The sequence below is a fragment of the Takifugu flavidus genome, chromosome 8 (assembly GCF_003711565.1).
Source record: "Takifugu flavidus isolate HTHZ2018 chromosome 8, ASM371156v2, whole genome shotgun sequence".
Taxonomy (NCBI): Eukaryota; Metazoa; Chordata; class Actinopteri; order Tetraodontiformes; family Tetraodontidae; genus Takifugu; species Takifugu flavidus.
The window spans coordinates 1,227,501-1,247,818 of NC_079527.1; the positions used below are offsets into that span (position 1 = coordinate 1,227,501).

Sequence of the window (20,318 nt, forward strand, 5' to 3'; positions counted from 1 at the left end):
AAGCGTTTTCTCTTAAAAACATTTATTGACGAAGCAGGACACAACAGAAATCAGCAAAATAAGGGGCAACACCTAAATCTGATCTCAGGAGAAGCCAAGAGTAGCTACTTTCTCTACATCTTTATTTATTTCGGCGATTTTAAAATGCGTTTTGTGACCCTGTGAAATTGTAAATAAAGTGTGTTTGTAAAGATCTAAATCGTCTTCCTTCCATTCCTCCTCCTCGAGCGGTCTGCAGCTCCTGACCCGTCAACCGCATGATCGACCGTCGTGTCCTCAGACATCGCCACGGCAACAGTGGCAAGGCTAATTGTGTTTGAGCGCTCAGCGTGTAGGACAGGGGTCACTAACTGCGCGCTCTGATGGATCAAATTTTGGCAAGATCCTTGTTTAGGTCTGATGTTCAGTACCAATGCGGTAACCACGGCACTAGTTCACACCAGGAAAAGAGCTGACCAATCATACAGGACGCAGAACCCACCAGGATCTTGACACACACTGTGAGGGAGGACAGCAAGAGGCTGTCGGGCAAGATATAAAGCCAGGATGCACCAGCACAACTGGATCAGGTCCTGGGACAGACACCCCGCGTTCGTCCCTGCACCCTACAGAGGCTTGGCTTAAGATGAGTCCACTGATGTCTCCATTACTTTATGTCAGGTTCTTCATCAAAGACCAGAAAGTGTGCGTGGCCTTCAGAAGAAACAAGACCTGTAGGGACAATGGGCCAGATTCACGAAGCGTTCTTACGAACAAATTTGTTCTTAAGTTCCACTTACGAACAGTTGACGAAGATTGTGGCATTCACCAATTTCTTCTTATCCTGGATTTATTCGTAGGTAAGAACAAATCCTACGAACACTCAGGAGTACTCTTGCGCACATTTCAGTGCCGACATGTTGGTATGGTTGGGTTTTCTTCTCTTGTGCATGAAGGAGAAGACCTGGATCTTTTCTCCTTTGTGGAAATGTTTCCAAAACTGAGCGTTTAATTCTTGGAATTCTTTCTTGTTGACTTTATTGCTGAACTGATAAACTTCAGAAAACCTTCGGACAGCACCTCATCTTCATCCACAGCCCTTGAGAAGAGCACCGTCCCTCGTTGGTGTCTCACACGATTCAGGGCGGCATGTTTGCGCCACGATTGCACCCTTGTAAATATTGTAAACAAATCTTTCCACTTCCTATTTTGCTCTCCTGTCTGCATTCTGGGGTTCCACCTTTTGTTTTTAGTCCTAACAAGAGTAATGGTCAATCTACAGGACAGCATGGTGGAGACGACCTGTTCCATCCCCTCAAGTATCTCACCTGTCCCCCTCCCGCTTGGGCCAGACTGTCTCACTGGCAGGATTCTGATATTCCTGATATTTTGGACTCAATGAAAGCGTGAGCCACCTGAACTTTCTGATCCACCTGTTCATTTTTCCACATTCTAAACCAGAAGGGTGACATCAGGCATCCTGGTCGATCCTGGTTGGTCCTTGTTGGTCCTCGTTGGTCCTGGTTGGTCCTGGTTGGTCCTGGTTGGTCCTGGCACGAGCCTGTATTACAGCTGTGCCTCCACATCTGAGCATCCTCAACAACTGCGAGCGTTGCTAAGCTAATGGATGGTCTTCACAACAAGAGAAAATGGAAATGAAGCTGTTTGTAGGTTGTTTGAGGACAACAGTGAGTGGATGGATGTTGAGACAATGTCCATTCAGCACTTCAAGGACGTTCCTAGAGACGGTCCTGTCAGGAAGGACGAACTCTATGGACCTAGCATCTCCAGGGGTCTCCACCCAGCTCCTCCTCGTGCCTCCTCAGAAACAGCCACAGCTTTAGTGGATCCACAATCCAACATGAATGTCAACAAGAGACACATTTAGGACCAGACAAAGTTCCTGGAACAACCTCAGAGTCCCTCATTTTTGGCTCCTCTTTTGGTTCCAGGTGCAATTCTGGAAGAAACAATCTGAACTTGTGTTTGGACGGACGGACGAACGGACGGACGGACGGACGGACGGACGACGGACGGACGGACGGACGGACGGACGGACGGACGGACGGACAGACAGACAGACAGACAGACAGACAGACAGACAGACAGACAGACAGACAGACAGACAGATAGATAGATAGATAGATAGATAGATAGATAGATAGATAGATAGATAGATCTTCATGGCAGCTCAACAGCTTCCCCTACTGTCCCTGACGTGTACAGTATAATTAGGGTCTTGATCAATGTGGACACACACCGGCTTGGAGGACAAAGTTTGACAGTTATGTGAGGATTCTGTCCTCCACCTCCACCTCTCCTGCACATCTGTCCATCCATCTGCCCCCTGTATAATGTATAATGTATAATGCTCCATGTGTGTCGTCCTTGTTTGGTTTAACGGCATCTTTAACGTCTTTAAAACGCCTCCCTCCTTGAGTTGTAATACCAGATATCCACCAACAGAGGGAGTGCGCGTACTTCAGTAACCCAGAGTTCGTGCACGTTTGTGAATGAATGAATTTGTGATTTTTATTTGTTTCACCTGTAGTACCAGGTACGATCCATTCTCATTTCCAATGATGGCCTGGGAAAAGGCTGCAGCAGAAGCCAAAACCAAACCCACACCAGATCCAGGACCAGGGAACCAGTGAGGAGGAGGCCATGACATCAGAAACAGACCACGGAGCAGGAGGTGGGCCAGGACGCACGACCTGGGGCCTGCTGCGGTTTCTGCTTCAGCAGCTGGAGGGATGCAGGTGCTACCCAAGGTGCTACCCAAGGATCACACCCAACAGCAAAGGAGCAGCTTCAGAGTCCTGCAGCTCCAGGTTCTCCACACCAGGTTCCCACACCAGGTTCTCCACAACAGGTTCTCCACACCAGGTTCCCCACACCAGGTTCTCTGCACCAGGTTCTCCACACCAGGTTCTCCACACCAGGTTCCCCACACCAGGTTCTCCACACCAGGTTCTCCACACCAGGTTCTCCATCATCACGTTGCTCTGCAGCTGATGGAGCTCCCGTCACCCTCAGCAACACGTAAAGGCTATGATGAGGTCTTTGTTCATGCTCACCTCCACACCTCCCCCCCTCCTCTTAATCCTCCTCCTCCTCCTCTTTGTCCTCCTCCTTATCTTCATCATAATTATCTTAATCCTTCTCCTCTTCTTCATCCTCCTCCTCCTCTTCATCCCCATCCTCCTCTTCATCCTCATCCTCCTCTTCATCATCATCTTCATCATCCTCTTCATCCTCCTCCTCCTCTTCCTTATCTTCTTCATCATCATCATCTTCATCCTCCCCCTCCTCCTCCTCCTCCTCTTCCTACTCCTCCTTATCTTCATCATCATTATTTTAACCCTCCTGCTCTTTCATCATCTCCTTCCTCCTCTTCCTCATCCTCCTTCTCTTCATCTTCCTCCTCTTCATCTTCTTCATCCTCCTCCTCCTCTTCATCCTCATCCTCCTCTTCATCATCATCTTCATCATCCTCTTCATCCTCCTCCTCCTCCTCCTCCTCCTCTTCTCCCCCCTCTTTCTCCCCCCTCCCTCCTCCTCCTCTTCTCCCCCCTCTTTCTCCCCCCTCCCTCCCCCTCTCTCTCCACCCCCTCATCCCTCCCCCCTCTCTCCACCCCCTCATCCCTCCCCCTCTCTCTCCACCCCCTCATTCCCCCTCCCTCCCCCTCTGTCCCCCTCCCTCTCCCTTTCTCTCCACCCCTGCCCCTCTCTCCCCCTCTCTCTCCACCCCCTCATCCCTCCCCCTCTCTCTCTCCACCCCCTCATCCCTCCCCCCTCTCTCCACCCCCTCATCCCTCCCCCCTCTCTCCACCCCCTCATCCCTCCCCCCTCTCTCCATCCCCTCCCTCCTCCTCCTCCTCCTCCTCCTCTGCCCTTCTCTCCCCACCTCCTCCGTCCCCCTCCCTCTCTCTTCACCCCCTCCCTCCTCCTCTGCCCCCCACCCTCCCTCTCCCTGTCTCACCTGTATGAGCAGATGTCAGGAGGCCTGTCTGAACTGGTTAAAGTGGTAGGTCTCACATGCGTGATGTTGTTCAGAGTGACCAGACTAATGAGATAACACTAGCGAGGCTCTGCAGAACTTTGCTGTGTGATTTGATAAGGTGGCAGCACAGGAACCCAGCTCTGACATCACAAGGGACCTTTCAGCAGCAGAAACACGGATGTGGGTCTTTATGGTCTGTCCAGTAGAGATCCACGTCGTTCTGCTGGGGCTCGGACCGGTTAATGGGGCTGATAATGGGGTCCATCCTGGACCTGGTGCTCCTGTTTTCCTGCTGCAATCAAGTTATGTGACCACAGCTTGGTTGAAGATCAGCAGAGAGCAGAGCAAACGTCTCACAGCAATAAGAGCAATAATAGATAATATAATAATAAGATAATAAGAGCAATAATAAGGGCTTTTTTCCCTCAGAACGGTGGCCTCCACCACCCTCCCAAACCCACGACTGGAGCCTCCCACCCACAGGTCAATAACTCACTGAAATCCAACAGTTATCCAGGACACCAGAAAGTGTCTGGTTCCAACGATCACATGTGATCCCAACGATCACATCTGGCCCCAATGATCACATCTGGCCCCATTGATCACATTTGGCCCCAACGATCACATCTGGCCCCAATGATCACATCTGGCCCCATTGATCACATTTGGCCCCAACGATCACATCTGCCCCCAATGATCTCATCTGGCCCCAAAGACCACATCTGGCCCCAACGATCACATCTGGCCCCATTGATCACATCTGGCCCCAATGATCACATCTGGCCCCATTGATCACATCTGGCCCCAATGATCACATGTGATCTCAATGATCACATCTGGCCCCATTGATCACATCTGGCACCAATGATCACATCTGGCCATAATGATCACATCTGGCTCTAATAATCACATGAGAGCCCAATGATCACATCTGGCCCCAATGATCACATCTGGACCTAACAATCAAATGTGATCCCAATGATCACAGCTGGCTCCAACGATCACATCTGTCCCCAATGATCACATGTCATCTCAACGATCACATCTGGCCCCAATGATCACTTCTGGCCCCAATGATCACATCTGGCCCCAACAATCACATGTGATCCCAATTATCATATCTGGAACTAACAACCAAATGTGATCCTGATGATCACATCTGGCCCCAACGATCACATGTGATCCCAATGATCACATCTGGCCCCAACGATCACATCTGGAAATTGCAAACATGGCTGCTCACTATTAATTTTTCTTGGTTGTTATCTGATGTTATTTGTGGTGTTTTTCTTTTGTTTTCATTGCATTTAGAGATTCTAGAGCGCTGTCCGACAAAGTCTCATCGTGATGATGTCATGAGCACATTTTCTTCTAGGGTAGCTCTTTTGTGCCCCCACCAACAAGCAGAGTCACAGCATGGAGCCATCAGGACCAGGACCAAAGGTAGAGCGTGAGGAGCAGAGGGTCATGTGACAGACCAGCTGATCCAAAATCACACTTGAGCTCCTCAAGCTTTGCATCATATGTTCTGTGAAGATCTTCATCAAGTCTGCCAGTGGCTGCATGTGATGCTGCTGCTGTGGCTTGTTTGTTGATCTGAAGTAGTGCTTTGATATTCTGAACACCCTTCAGCCAGCGGAGAACCTTCAGCTTCCACGTAAATGATCCGTTGAATCCACAGTTGAATGTCAGGCTGCTGCTGTTTGAAAGAAGAGCTCTTGAAGAGCCCCTTTCCATCCAGAGTTCATCACCGATGAAGAGGCCCAGAGATGGCGCGTTGCCCCCCCCAGAGTCACATGACTCTCTTCACTGTTGTAAGTAAACATGGAAATTGAAGGACATCCTTTTATTATGTGGATCCAAAGAGGAGCGCTCTTTTGTTGTCGTGTGGTGGATGTCAGCGCTCCTGATGTTCTGGCTGTTGTCATAGAACAGAGGGGCTTTTACTGTCCTTGTGCACAGTGTGGAGAATACGAAGACACATGTCCCATGACAGGTTCCTGAGGGACGACAACTGGGACAACCAGACAGGGACAGCAGTTCTTTATCAGGTCACAAATAATCTGAATCAAAGATCAATAAACACCGATTAAAGACATCAAATCCAAAAGGGCTCATTCGTGAGGATCAAAGAGAGGCCCTGATTGGTTGTCAGCTCAGATAAACTGTTTCAAGGTGGGTAAAAGAGCTTTGACGGCTTTGAGAAGCAGACGTGTCGAAAAAAGTGCAGTTTGTAGAACACTACACCAAACAGCCGTCATAGTAGAAGGAAATGTTCCTGAGGACTTTCCACCATCTGTCAAGCATGTGACTGCATCTTCCTGACATGAAGAGATTGAGCCTGATAGGTCATGGTCCTAATCAGCACCCCTACGGGAAGAGTTCTTTTATTCCTCCCATTACGCTCGCTGCGCTTCCCATTATCAGACTGGAACCCCCAAAGAGAGGAGGGTCGCTGTGAACTTAAAGGATATGAGGAGAGGATATGAGCTGCTCTCTCTGATCAGGAAAACAGAAACTGAATGTTCTCCTGTTCACAGGTTACAGGAGCTGAGACCACCTGACTCAGAGAAGATGAGGGAATGTGGATCTGCAGCCAGGCTGGTGAATAAATGGAGTGGAGGGGTGAAGACCCTCTAGCCTAGTGACTCTGTCAGCTTGTTGGGTCGTTTGGATTTGGCATTTACCCTTTGACAGTCAACAGCCTCTTTAGCTGCTGGTCCAGTTTTCTCCATGTCCAGCCAGTAAAGGTCCTGTGAGATCTTCTCACATGCTGCTGGACCAGTTGGGAACCCAGACTACAGGCGTGACAGGATGTGGTTTGAGCTGATGAAGTGATCTGGCCTCTCTGTGACCCTGGCTGGCCTCTAACAGCTGGAGCCCCCTTCAAAGACGGGGGAGGACTACGGCTCTCAGTAGGAACGGAGAGTGTGTAAAGGGGACAGCAATCATCATCAGCACCACCTGCACTACTATCGTCTTCATCAGTGCACCAGGCACCAGAGTTTTTCTCCTGGTCCATAACCTGGAAAGTCCAGGTCAGATATGTGGTGATACCTAATGATCTGTTGCTGCCTCTTTTCCAGTTGCCAACTGCTGGCACCCCTTGTGGATCCACCTGTCTGGTGGGTAGTTTCAAGTTGTCTATCCATGAAACAGCGTCCAGATGCTACCAGCTACTATAGATCTGTAATATCATGTGGGTCGTGCAAGCATTAGCATCAGCATTAACTTCAGCATAAACAAACCAGGTGTGGAACTATAACAGTTAGATTCAGAATTAACATTAGCAATGGTGTTAGCTTTAGCTTTATGGACAGTGATTGTCAGTCTTAGTGTTCGCGTTAGTCTTAATGGTGCAGTTGTCACCCCTGCTGCTGGCTAATTACTTTTATCTTCAGTCTCCTGGTTTCCTCATTCAAACCCCAAAAATGTTGATGGTGACTGTAATGAGGAGGAGGAGGGGGAGGGGGGAGTGTGTGTGTGTGGGTGGGTGTGGGGGGGGGGGTGTTTGTGTGCTTCATTCTGTCCATCCAGAAGAAACTTTGTTGAGCAGATCTTCTGACATGAAACAGCTAGACCAAGGTGGACCAAGATCAGGTCAAATCAAGTAACTGAATAATCATTTCATTGTTTCTAGACTATTGGGATGAATCCAGCTTTGATGTTCCATCAGTAACCAAATAAGTGTGAACATCAACAGTTTGTGTCTTTCAAAAGTTTTCTGGGTGAGTTCCATCAACAGGAGATCAAAATCCTCATTTGAAGTCTGTTCGGCACGCTTCAAACTGTCATCTTCCAGAAGTGAGAGCCGTGTCCTCCACCATCACAACCTCCCCTGGACGTCTGAACGAGCTTCACATCAAAGACAAAGTTCCTGGTTTTGTGGCTTTCTAATCACTTTGATTGATCAAGAACTGCGACCTTTCAATTTATAAGACATATTAATTGATGAGAACTCCTTTTATTGGCTTTAGACGGCAACACGCTCCAGAGCAGCAGGGGGCAGTAATGTGTAAAAAACAACAGCTTGTTAGGATTTAGGGGAAGGAAGAACAACGAGTAGGCAACATAGGAGAGGCTCAACCATTTAACGGCTTAAGCAGGTCTTCAGTGACATCCATTAACCAGCAGGAAACCAGGTGGCACAAACGTTTAAAAAAAATCTATAATCTGAAAAGAAGGAACTCAAAAATCCTTTGATAAGAAATAAAGGCTATAATTTACAGACAGGATCTGCTACAGGCCAGAAGGCAGACTAGCTTAAGTAGCCACCATCTAATCAGGACAACCGAAAATCAGGTGAGTTAACAAAGTGGCGGAAAAATAAAGCAAAGACAGGAAGTAGGTGGGTGGAGTCACTAACAGAAATGCCCCACCCCTCCCCCCTTGCCCGTGGAGGAAGGTAAAGAGTTTGAGATCTGTCGGACAGCCCACACATGTCGATCAGAATAACTCCAATATCGATGCTACCGTGAGCTGTGTTGAAAGGTTAATATTTATGGTTGTCGCCCCCGACTTTTGAGCATAATTCACACCTCAGACCACAGGATATTCTTGTAAGACAAGATTATCGGGCGCTTGCGTCCTTGCCTGGGAAAATCGAGACCAAATCCAAGCTGTTTGTCCTGAGTCTTTAATTATTCAGTGTTTGTACATGTGCCTTCATGTTAGCATTAGCGATAGTGACTCATCGCTCATATGTTTGGGTCTGAATTCTGCATGATTAAATAAGTTTCAGCGACCAAGTCTGTTGTGAGGATAAAACCAAGACAGTACAAATCAAAGACAAGTAACACTAGCATCTACAGAAAATATCACGTTAGGATAGCAGAACAATCACCCTCCGGCTGTGTTTCCATGACAACAGATAACTAACTAGAAGAATTGTGATAATGAACGGGGTTAGCTTCCTATTCAAAGTTTGAGGAGAGATCTGGCTTTCTTTATTTCTATTTATGATAGAAGACGGAAGCAGCCTCAGTGGATGAGAGTCTGAGCCTGTGACACTGGAGGTGTCTGAGCTCTGTCACACACCTGAGTGCTGCCTCACACGCCTCTGTTGACCTTTAGTCATCTCCAATAGATCTGGGAAGAATCACAGAAAATCTGCCCGTTTATTCTCCTGAACGAGAGGATCAAAGACACATTTATCACACTCCTCCGTCCTCATTCTCCCCACCCGCTTCAGCCCATCTGTAACCCGTTAATGACCCTCCCAACTCCTCCCTTTCTCCTTCGCCTGTTGGGGTGATTAGCCTCAGCTCGGCTGTTGCCTGGTAACCCGTCTAATGACGGCGGCATAATTTCCCAACTGCAGGTCCGGATGTCCATGAGGACGGGTAAAAAGGTTGCAAATGTGCCGCTGAGATGAGCAGCAATGAAAGCTTTAATAAAGGTTGTCTCCAGGTGAGACGTGTGAAGATCTGCAGAAACTTCACACCTTAAGCCTCGTTCACACCGCAGCGCTCGGGAGTCTTGAGGTCGGTGACGGGAGGGTTCACACTACATGACTCTCCGTTGGCAGGCGTGGCCGACTGATCCACTCGGTCCCAAAACAATGTTTTCCATTAAAAAAACGTGAGAAGTGACAGGAAGTGCTCCAACACAACGAGCGCTGACGCGTCTCAATGTAAACGTGGAGGCGGAGCAGAAAAGAGCCTCCTCCATCACCATGTCCTCAAAAACAAAAAGAAAGAAGAAAAGACTGCCGATAGTGATGTCTTTGTTGTTGTTGATGCTGCTGCTGTTGTTGCCGTTTTTGTTGTTGTTGACACTGTTGTTGTTGACACTACTGCTGCTGTCGTTGATGTTCTTGCTGCTACTGCTGTTGTTGTCACTGCTACAGGTGTTGTTGTTGACCCTGCCGCTGTTATTGCTTCTACTGCTGTTGTTGTTTATGCTGCTGTTGTTGTTATTGTTGCTGCTGTTGTTGTGTTGAGGATAATGTTGTTGATGCTACTGTTGTTGTGGCTGCTGTTGTTGTTGAAGATGATGTTGATGCTACTGTTGTTGTCGCTGCTGTTGTTGTTGAGGATGATGTTGTTAGTGCTACTGTTGTTGTCGCTGCTGTTGTTGTCGCTGCTGTTGTTAAAGATGATGTTGTTAATGCTACTGCTGTTGTCGCTGATGTTGTTGTTGAGGATGATGTTGTTGATGCTACTGTTGTTGTTGAGTATGATGTTTCATGATGCTACTGTTGTTGTCGCTGCTGTTGTTAAAGATGATGTTGTTGATGCTACTGTTGTTGAGGATGGTGTTGTTGATGCTACTGTTGTCGCTGCTGTTGTTGTTGAGGATGGTGTTGTTGATGTTACTGTTGTTGTCGCTGCTGTTGTTAAAGATGATGTTGTTGATGCGACTGTTGTTGTCGCTACTGTTGTTGTTGAGGATGGTGTTGTTGATGCTACTGTTGTTGTCGCTGCTGTTGTTGAGGATGCTGTTGTTGATGTTACTGTTGTTGTCACTGCTGTTGTTAAAGATGATGTTGTTGATGCAACTGTTGTTGTCGCTGCTACTGCTGCTGCTCCTCTGATCACTTCCCCGTCCCGTCTTCGGTCTGCTCTCATGGCCTGTGGCTCTTTTATGTCATTGTGAGCTGGCTGGATATTAAAGATGCTACAACAAGTTTAGCTTGCAGATGCAGTCGGGCGGTCGCCCACGGTCTTCAAAGTGTTTACACTGAACCACTCAGTGGTCACCCAGCGCACAACTGCCTCAGGACGATGTGGGGGAGAAGAGCAATGACCAGCTGATGACGGTGAAGAGTGGACGTGGTAGACCTGCTCAGTGGGGACAAGGCCTTTCGGGACAGATGGGGCACTTTTGATTTCTCCGTAAATAATGCCGAACATTGACCCTGCATGTAAACTCTAATTCACCCTGTACAGATTCAAACCCACAACCTGCAATGGCCGTTTGGTGTTTCTGCTCCTCGTCTCCCCGTTTTTCCTCATCCTCGTTGTGAACAGGATGAAGTTGGACACCAGCCCGGTTTAAAGGCATCTACATGAACATCTACACAACTTGTCTTGTTTTGTTATTTTTAATTCAACCTTAAAGATTTAGTTGTGTGACCAAAGGCCCACAACTTCCACCCAGCTTCATATTCCTGGTTTCCCACATCTCAGAGGACCTCTCCACGTCCACCCTGGTCAGAAAGGCTCGGCGACGCCCCATTTTGCTGAGGACACCGAAGGACACACCTGCGTCCTGGTGAACTTCTGCTGCTGTGTGACGGAGAGCAGCCGGACCAGCCGGGTCACGGTCTGGAACAGGAACCGTCTATGCTGCTACAACGCTGCCGTCCCAGACGCCCTGGGGGACGTCCAGAGGGAATGCTGTCTTCTCACAGCTCGTTAATAAAAATATGTATTTGTGTGTGTGTGTGTGTGTGTCTCAGTCTCATCTTCATCGACTCTCTGAAGGTCTCTAACCTCTGAACTACAGAGAAATCATTAAACCCAAGCACATTTATCAAAGCTGCTGCTTCTCTTTAATGACTCACCAGTTTGTCCTGATATCCTAGTTTTCTGAGACAAAGCAAAGAAATAGAACCAGTCTGACAAGAGCCGACAGTGCCCCCCATTATCTGACCCCCTCCCAGCAGGCTAAATCACTGACAAATTGAGTGCTTGTGTGTGTGTGTGTGTGTGTGTGTGTGTGTGTGTGTGTGTGTGTGTGTGTTGTGTGTGTGTGTGTGGATGAAAGAGAGACTGAGTTTGTGGTTGTGTGTGTGTGTGTGTGTGTGTCAGACCAACCACTTAGCACTTAACTGAACCTGTTACACCGGTGTGAGGAATATTATCACGGATGCTCAACACACACACACACTCACAGACACACACACACATACATTATTAAGTTACTCTAATTTGTCAAGAAAATGTAGTCATGTAGTGTGTGTGTGTGTGTGTGTGTGTGTGTGTGTGTGTGTGTGTGTGTGTGTGTGTGTGTATGTGTGTGGGTGGGTGTGTTTTCTGTTAAAGCTGAAGAACAGAACATCTTCTCCTTGTCGTCTCGGCCTGCATCACAACTACGTGTGGGCGTGTCCACCTGTTGGCCACGCCCCTTGTCTCAGCCGTACTCACAGTTCGCTCTCTGCTGAAGTTATAGACAGTCCTGCCTCGACCACTGTGCGTCCACAATCACGCGATCTTCTTGGCTGGTTAATCCGAGCAGCCAGCCACATGCGCGTTTCCATGGCGACAGCGCCGCTTTGTTATCACGATGTCCGCGGTTGTCTAACAGCCGTATCTTTGTCTGCTTCTTGGTGTTTGTGTTGCAGCCATGAATCAGCAGCTGCTGTTTGCTTTTAATGATGAATTTGTTGCTTTGCCGCCTGTTTACTGGCCTTTTATTGGTGTGTTTTATTAGACCGACACCTTATCAGTTTGCTCAGTGAAGCTGCTGTAGCCGTCAGCCCATCTGCTGCTGTCAGGATGTTTTTGTTCCCTGTAAATCTGTGGGATTAAAGATGTGCTGTCCCGGACGGGCTGACCGCTCGGAGCTGCATTAGCTGCCGCCGCTAACGCCCCCCCCCCCCCCCACCCAAAGATACACAGTCACAGTCAGGACCCACAACTCTCACCTGATCCGCTCTGGCTCCAGGGACACCAAGGCGCCATTGGAAACAGCAAAATCACTTCTAAAAACCGTTGGTGCTTCCGTTCATTCTCCCAAACCAAACGCCACATGCCACCTGGACCGGGCATCACCAAACAGCCCAGATCTGGACCAAGTGATGGTTCTGCTTGGACTCGAGTCTCTGATGGAGCACTTTCCCAACAATCGTAACTAAAACAGTGGTGCTGCTACTCCAGGTAATACGCTGGAGGTCCAGAATCTGTCCGGAGCCTCATGTTTGGTGGTGATGTCACCAATAATGCTATAGCTGAACCTCCAGCTCCACTCTGGAGCTTGTGCCATTAATATTCATTAAGGACTGTCTCCCCTCTTGTCCTCCCCCTCCCTCTGCTCTGGTTTAGTCCCTCAGTCCCTTGGTCTTGTAATCGAACCTGGGCTGGTCCCTCGTGAGTTCCAAGTATTTTTTCGAAGCCTTTTTAAGCAGGTGGGTTCTCTTGAGATGAGCCTTTTTAAACAGGAGTAGACTCTGAGCAACCTTCAACAACAAATATCACCACTCACACTAAGCTACATAATCAATACGGATGTAAAAGAGCCACATGTAGCTGCTCCAGGCTGGTTTTAAAGAGTTCCATGGCTGGGTTCCAGGCAGTAGTCCTGCAGTGGGTTCCAGGCAGTAGGTGCAGAGAAGCTCAAACATTTTAGTTCAGCGGGTAAATGCAGACCCGTTTGCTGGGGCTCTGACTCCCTGACTCAGAGACTCCAGACAATCAGGACCCTTCAGAGGCATTTATGCATAAAAGGAGGCCAGAATCAATCCAGTCAAACTATGGTGAGACTCTCCTGCCGTCATCGCCGCGGCAGAACCAGCACCACTGGATGCTACCGGGTCAGTTCTTAAACCTTTTGGTTTCAGGTGACCCCGTGGTGCAAGTCTGGAAGAAACAGCCTGAAATGGCATTGGCTTATTACAACTGATGGTGACTGTTGGGGGACGTTCGCTGGTATTCGCTGATTATAGCCCAGCTAAGGGCCATTAAGCTAAGGCCTGTTAAGCTAGGGGCCGTTCTTAGCTGGGCTATAATCAGTGAATACTAGGACCTGTCCTGATGTATTGCTTAATTATACCGTGTTTACAACAGCACAACACGAACGACCTCCAGTACATGCGTACTGTGATGTGAACGTAGGTGTTCTAGACTCCTCAGAATACTCATGGAAGAACTGGAGGAGGTTCTGGGGTGAGGAAGAAGACGAGACGAGAAATCGTAAACAAAAGTACAGTCGTTATGTATGTACGTGTGAAGAACTGTTCCTGAATCTGGTGGGTTGTGTTTGTAGCGCCACCCAGAGAACAGCAAGGAAGCTGTCTGATGTGAGACAGCACTTCCTGTCGATGCTCGCAGCACAGCAGACAGTAAGGTTCCTCCGCAGGCGTATAGAGGAGGTGAAATCCATAACATCAGGAGGCCACGCCTCCATCAGCATCAGCAGGATGAGGGTGGAGACAGTCAAGAGCTTCAACACCTGACCATTCCTGAGAGTCCCTGAGGACCTGACCTGGACTCAGCACCAACATCATCACTGAAACCACCAGAAAGAAGCTCTTCTTCCTCCACAGACCGAGGAGAATCCTGGACCTTAAGAGACATCGACAGACGAACCACCACCATTATCCTGATCTAAGCGTTTGAGAACTCGTCAACTCTTTTCATTTTCTCATTCCCATCTTTCATATTCTTCCTCCTCCTCATCAGATGTTTCCTCCCTGGCCCTCCACCTGTGAGGTCAGAAGAGGTCGCGATGAGAGGATAGTTCAGTCCTCTCCGCATACAGTGTGGACGAGGGAAGCTTCCAGGAGGACTGAGGAGAATGTGTGGCTCACACGTCTGCTCTCTCTGCAGTCCAGGTGGAAGCTCAGAACCTTCCTCCATTAGGTCCAATCTAGGCCACTTTAGGTGTGATGAGGAGGCCAGATTAAAGGGAAGCGTGTGAGGAGGAATCCTGAATCAGGAGGGCACTGAAAGCCTCTCTTTTCACAGTCTGGGAGGATTTTGGATGAAACTGGGACGACTAAATAAAACATGTTGACAGTGCTCAGATCTAGCAGTGGTGATTAAAGAAGACAACAGCTCTGATTCCTGCTCTCTTGACACGCTTCGCTGGTTCTGGCCACCTCGTCCGTCAGCTGGACAGGTGTACAGAGAGTTGAAGGCAGAGCAGCGGCTAACATGTGTTAGCTACGCCTCAGTGACATCAACCATCCTCTCCCTGGAGGATGCTAGCGGCTTGGGCAGGGTCACAAGGCAGCTTACGTATTTATAGGACGTTGTTGTGGTGTTTGGGTTCTGTTGTGGTGAAATAAAAATGTTCCTGGGGTCAAAGGTCAAGCCAGTTCTTATGATTTTAAATCTGTCCCAAAAATCAGCTCCTACTCAAGAAGTAATCCTTGAGTAGGACCACCTGAACACTCCCCAATACCCAGGGGACCCCTTCTACTGATGGCTGGCTAGGACAAAAAGGCGTTAAGAACAGAGTAGAATAGAGTAGTGTAGCCTAGCCTAGCCTAGCGTAGCATAGAGTAGAGAAGACCTCCCTCTGAGAGGGGTGTGGTTGTCATGTCAACATCGTCATCATTCCACCTTTACGTGTGCTGGGACTGAGAGGTGAACAGTGGACAGCATGGACGTCAGGGGGTCCGTGTTCAGCCTTGTTGTTTACTATTTTTGTCCCTTTTACAAAATTTCCAAGCTCATCACCAAGTGAACAATATCCACGTGTTAATATAGAGAAGGAGGATGGAATTCTGCTAAAGGGAGGAGTGACTCCTTAACAATTTTATGTCTTTTATGTTAGCATCCTCTGCAAGGTGTGGAGGACGCGGGGGACGCTGGTGGTGCGGCTATCTGAGACGCTCAGGAGGTTGAGCCAGTGCTGAGTGGCCGTTTCCAAAATCAGCCGCTGGATCTCTTCTTCTCCCCAGGAGCCAAGCAGCTCGTGAATCTGGCGATCTCATCCGTTTTATATAAACGATCCCCCACCGCTGGTGTCCCCCCCAGAATGACGTTCCTTTGATGTGTTTCATTGATCAGTGGGAAAAGATCAGTCTTGGATGTCCAGTGACAAAGGCAGAAGGTGACAGGCAGGAACATCAACGTCATCGGGTAATTTAGCGGGACAACGTGGGACGACTTTCAGATTGGACGCTGAGTTCCCAGAAAGAGCTGTGCCATGGAGAGAAAGAGGGGAGAGAGACAGGAGAGAGACAGAAGAGAGACAGAGGAGAGAGAGACAGAGGAGAGACATAAGAGATTGAGAGAGACAGAAGAGAGACAGAGGAGAGAGAGACAGAGGAGAGACATAAGAGATTGAGAGAGACAGAAGAGAGACAGAGGAGAGAGAGACAGGAGAGAGAGAGACAGAAGGGGGAGAGATGGGGAGAAAAAGAGAGCAAGAGGGGGAGGAGAGACAGCGGAGAGAGAGGACTGATGGTAGAGAGAGAGGTAGAGGTGGGGGGGCTCAGACTACTAGAAACACTTTCAGGAGCAGACGGAGGACAGGAGACCTGCTGGAGGGACGCTGGACGCTTCCTCTCATCTCATCCAGTCTGGTTCAGTTCAAGACTGAAACCTGTTCAGGATCCTTCTGACCTCAGAGGCACGTTCCTTCATCTCTTGTGTGTGTGTGTGTGGGTGTGTGTGTGTGGGTGTGGGAGTGTGTGTGTAGGTCCTGCTTCTGTCTGTAGGTCCTGTGTGTGTGTGTGTGTGTCCGTAGGTCCTGCTTCTGTCTGTGTGTGTGTGTGTGTGTGTGTGTGGGTGTGGGAGTGTGTGTGTAGGTCCTGCTTCTGCCTGTAGGTCCTGTGTGTGTGTGTGTGTCCGTAGGTCCTGCTTCTGTGTGTGGGTGTGTGTGTGTGTGTGTGTGTAGGTCCTGCTTCTGTCTGTAGGTCCTGTGTGTGTGTGTGTCCGTAGGTCCTGCTTGTGTGTGTGTGGTGTGTGTGTGTGGTGTGTGTGTGTGTGTGTAGGTCCTGCTTCTGTGTGTGTGTGTGTGTGTGTGTGTGTGTGTGTCCGTAGGTCCTGCTTGTGTGTGTGTGTGTTGTGTGTGGTGGGTGTGTGTGTGTGTGTGGGTTTGGGAGTGTGTGTGTGGTCCTGCTTCTGTCTGTAGGTCCTGTGTGTGTGTGTAGGGCCTGCTTGTGTGTGTGTGTGTGTGTGTGTGTGTGTGTGTGTGTGTGTAGGTCCTGTGTGTGTGCATGTATGTGTGTGTGTGCATCCTGTGTGTGTGTGTGTGTGTGTGTCCTCTGTCTGTGTGCATGTGTGTGTGTGTGTAGGTCCTGTGTGTATGTGTGTGTGTGTGCATCCTGTGTGTGTGTGAGAGTTAATAACATTAATGAGGACCACCTCTCTGTCATCCAGGACGTCTCCTGAGACAGTCCAGGCAGGACAGACCACAGAGGGACCAGCAGCAGGAGGAGGATGGAGCCGGATCGGATCGGATGATTAGTGACTCGCTCACATCTGCAGGCGGGAGGAGAAGATCGGATCCCAGAAGCTTCATCTGTGGATCCGTCGATCACACATTCAGGAAGGATACTCTGACTTTCGGGTCCTGTCTTCATCCCAACCCGCGTCAACAGGAAGTCCATGTCTGCCATCAGCACGAAATCGTCTGATCTGATGACGTCCCAACCCGAACTCTTAGCCTAGACGTGTAGCTTGAAGAAAGAGCAGCATGGAGAACGTGTCCACGGCCGGTGGCGCCGCCCCGCTGCTGGTCTGCAACGACTCCGTGGACTATTACGCCCTGACCTCGGGCAACGGCAGCGGTCTGAACTGCACGCCGCCCTCCGACTTTTACTTCTACGCGGACCTTTACGTCATCCTGCCGGTCATCTACTCAATCATCTGCGCCGTGGGGCTGACAGGCAACACGGCTGTCATCTACATGATCCTCAAGGCCCCCAAGATGAAGACAGTGACCAACATGTTCATCCTGAACTTGGCCATCGCCGACGACCTCTTCACGCTGGTGCTGCCCATCAACATCGCCGAACACTTGCTGCACTACTGGCCGTTCGGCGAGGTGCTCTGCAAGGTGATCCTCAGCATAGACCACTACAACATCTTCTCCAGCATCTACTTCCTCACCGTCATGAGCATCGACCGCTACCTGGTTGTTCTGGCCACGGTGCGGTCCAAACGCATGCCTTACCGCACCTACCGGGCAGCCAAAATCATCTCCTTGTGCGTCTGGGTCCTCGTCATCCTCATCGTCATGCCGTTTACGGTGTTCGCTAGCGTCTACATCAGCCCTAGCGACGGGAGGAAGAGCTGCTTGCTCAGTTTTCCAAACCCAGAGAGTTTGTGGTTCAAAGCCAGCCGGATCTACACCCTCATCCTGGGTTTCGCCATCCCGGTCTCCACCATTTGCATCCTGTACACCATGATGCTCTACCGGCTGAGGAACATGCGTCTCAACAGCAACGCCAAGGCGCTAGACAAGGCCAAGAAGAAGGTCACCATCATGGTGGTCATCGTCCTGGCTGTGTGCTTGTTCTGCTGGACACCTTTTCATCTCAGCACCATCGTTGCTCTGACCACAGACCTGAAGACCACGCCCTTGCTGATCGGGATCTCCTACTTCATCACCAGCCTGAGCTACGCCAACTCCTGCCTCAACCCCTTCCTCTACCCCTTCCTGGATGACAGCTTCAGGAAGGCCTTCAAAAAGATGTTGGAGTGTCGGTCGACCTGAGTGGACGCTCGGCGGAGGCGGAGTCTCAGTAGAGACTGATGTCAACGAGGGTTTGAACCTGAACTCTTTGATTAGATTTGATTGTTTAATTGTTTGTTTGTTTGTTAGAGCTGCACTTGAAACATTTGCACACAGTAGCTGAACATTGGCTGAACATTAGCTGCCTTTCTTTAGCCTTGCTAACACCTGCCTGTGTCCTGTGTTCTGCCTGTATATTGCAGCAACCCCGTTAAATGTGATGGAAATGATTAATAAATAAAACCACCTGTCGTTGTTGACAGTAAAGATGATGAAGAGCTCCTGTTGAACATCTGTGCACAGGTGAACTGATCACACAATTCCCAGAATGCAACACTCCCACAGATGTGTTTGCAGGTGGCTGCAGACGGCAGGATGATGTCGCGCCTCTTTAAATAGATTTTAATCTTTCAGCACCCCCTGTTGATCACACACACACACGCAAATACACACAAACACACAATCACACATTAGCACACACTAACACTCACACACACTCACACACACACACACACTCACAATCACAGTCTCACACACACACACACACTAACAATCACACACACACATGCCATAACACACCGTAACACACACACAAACAATAACACACACTAACACAACATCTGCGCACTTACAAAAATGTGCACACATAGACACACATACAGAGACACACACACACACACACACAATCATGCACCATAACACACACACACACACACACACACACACACACACACACACACACACACAATAACACACCGTAACGGACATACACACAAACTCACAGTAATACATATGCACACACAATAACACACTGTAACACACACGCACAAACTCACACAAACACACACACACTTACACACAATAACACACCGTAACACACATACACACACAGACACACACTAGATCACACGTCTGCTGTTTTGTCATGGATGAACTAATAACAATAACAATAACAACAACAACAATCATCATCATCATCACTATTATTATTATTATTATTATTATTATTATTATTATTATTATTATTATTATTACTCTTGGGCAGACAGGACCACCAGCGGAGGACAGGACGAGGACAAGTGGAGGCTTAGGTGTGTGTGGGGGGGGGGGGGGGACTGGCAACTGGTCCAGGGATGAGCCAGGAATGTGGCTGGGTTATTGGAGACAAAGTGAAGTTTCCCTTTGAAACTTCACCCGCCCCTGAAGCTGAACGTGATTTTCTGGCACACCATCGCTAACGTAGGTGTTTCCCTGACACTCTAGCCAGGAGGGTCTGGCCCTGGGGAGGACTGGGAGGGTTCTCAAACGGCTGGTCTGTCTGGACCGGAAACAGAAGCATAACGAAGCAGCTATGCTAACGAGGAGGAGCAGCATGGCCCCGGCTCAGCTTCTTGTTCTCAGCAGAATGGTTTCCCAGGGTTATAGAACAAAATAGTGCCTTCCATATGCACCAGGTTAGGGTTTTCACCACCAATCTGACCCTGATCACCGTGGATTGGGCTGAAAGGGGTTGGTGACCACAGCTGGTGTTACCTTCATGGCTAATAAATGTCTTCTGAACACACCTGCTGTCTCTTTTCATGCTGCGCAGGACTGAATCCTCCCACCCTCGTCTCTGAACACCTCCATTAACTTCCTGCTTAACTTGCTGGTGACGTCATCATTTTAAGGGAACTAGTCAAAAACTGACCAAATTGACGAGCTGGTGTATTTGACTGAGTTGACCAATCTTCAATCTATCGAGGTGATCAAACACACTTAGATCCAATTATTTAATAATCAATAATGATCTTTGATTATTATTCATTACTTCTGATGGACAAATTCAAATTTAATAGCCTCAGCAGGCAAAAAGCAAATTAAATCAACTTTATTTCCAGAGCGTCTGTCAAAATTGTCTCTCTGAGCTTCAGAGAATCCCAGAGTCCTCTCCTCTCCTCTCCTCTCCTCTCCTCTCTCCTCTCCTCTCCTCTCCTCTCCTCCC

General features: G+C 48.9%; 1 protein-coding gene and 1 long non-coding RNA gene across 2 annotated transcripts in view; both read left to right on the forward strand.

Annotated features, from left to right (window-relative positions):
- The first annotated feature begins 726 nt into the window (after nucleotides 1-726).
- The window catches only part of LOC130530269 (uncharacterized), a 35,118-nt gene continuing 15,526 nt past the window's right edge, over nucleotides 727-20,318 (forward strand). Inside the window, exon 1 of the long non-coding RNA XR_008951781.1 lies at nucleotides 727-839. This is a non-coding gene — a long non-coding RNA (uncharacterized LOC130530269). The remainder of the gene's footprint in view (nucleotides 840-20,318) is intronic.
- On the forward strand, nucleotides 16,980-18,606 carry npbwr2b (neuropeptides B/W receptor 2b). The gene has a single exon (XM_057041257.1). The coding sequence runs from the start codon at nucleotides 17,294-17,296 to the stop codon at nucleotides 18,314-18,316; it is 1,023 nt and encodes a 340-aa protein (XP_056897237.1). The 5' UTR covers nucleotides 16,980-17,293; the 3' UTR covers nucleotides 18,317-18,606.

What these genes read in the sequence shown, in the direction of transcription:
- npbwr2b (XM_057041257.1), top strand. Translation starts at nt 17,294, where the DNA reads ATGGAGAACGTGTCCACGGCCGGTGGCGCCGCCCCGCTGCTGGTCTGC.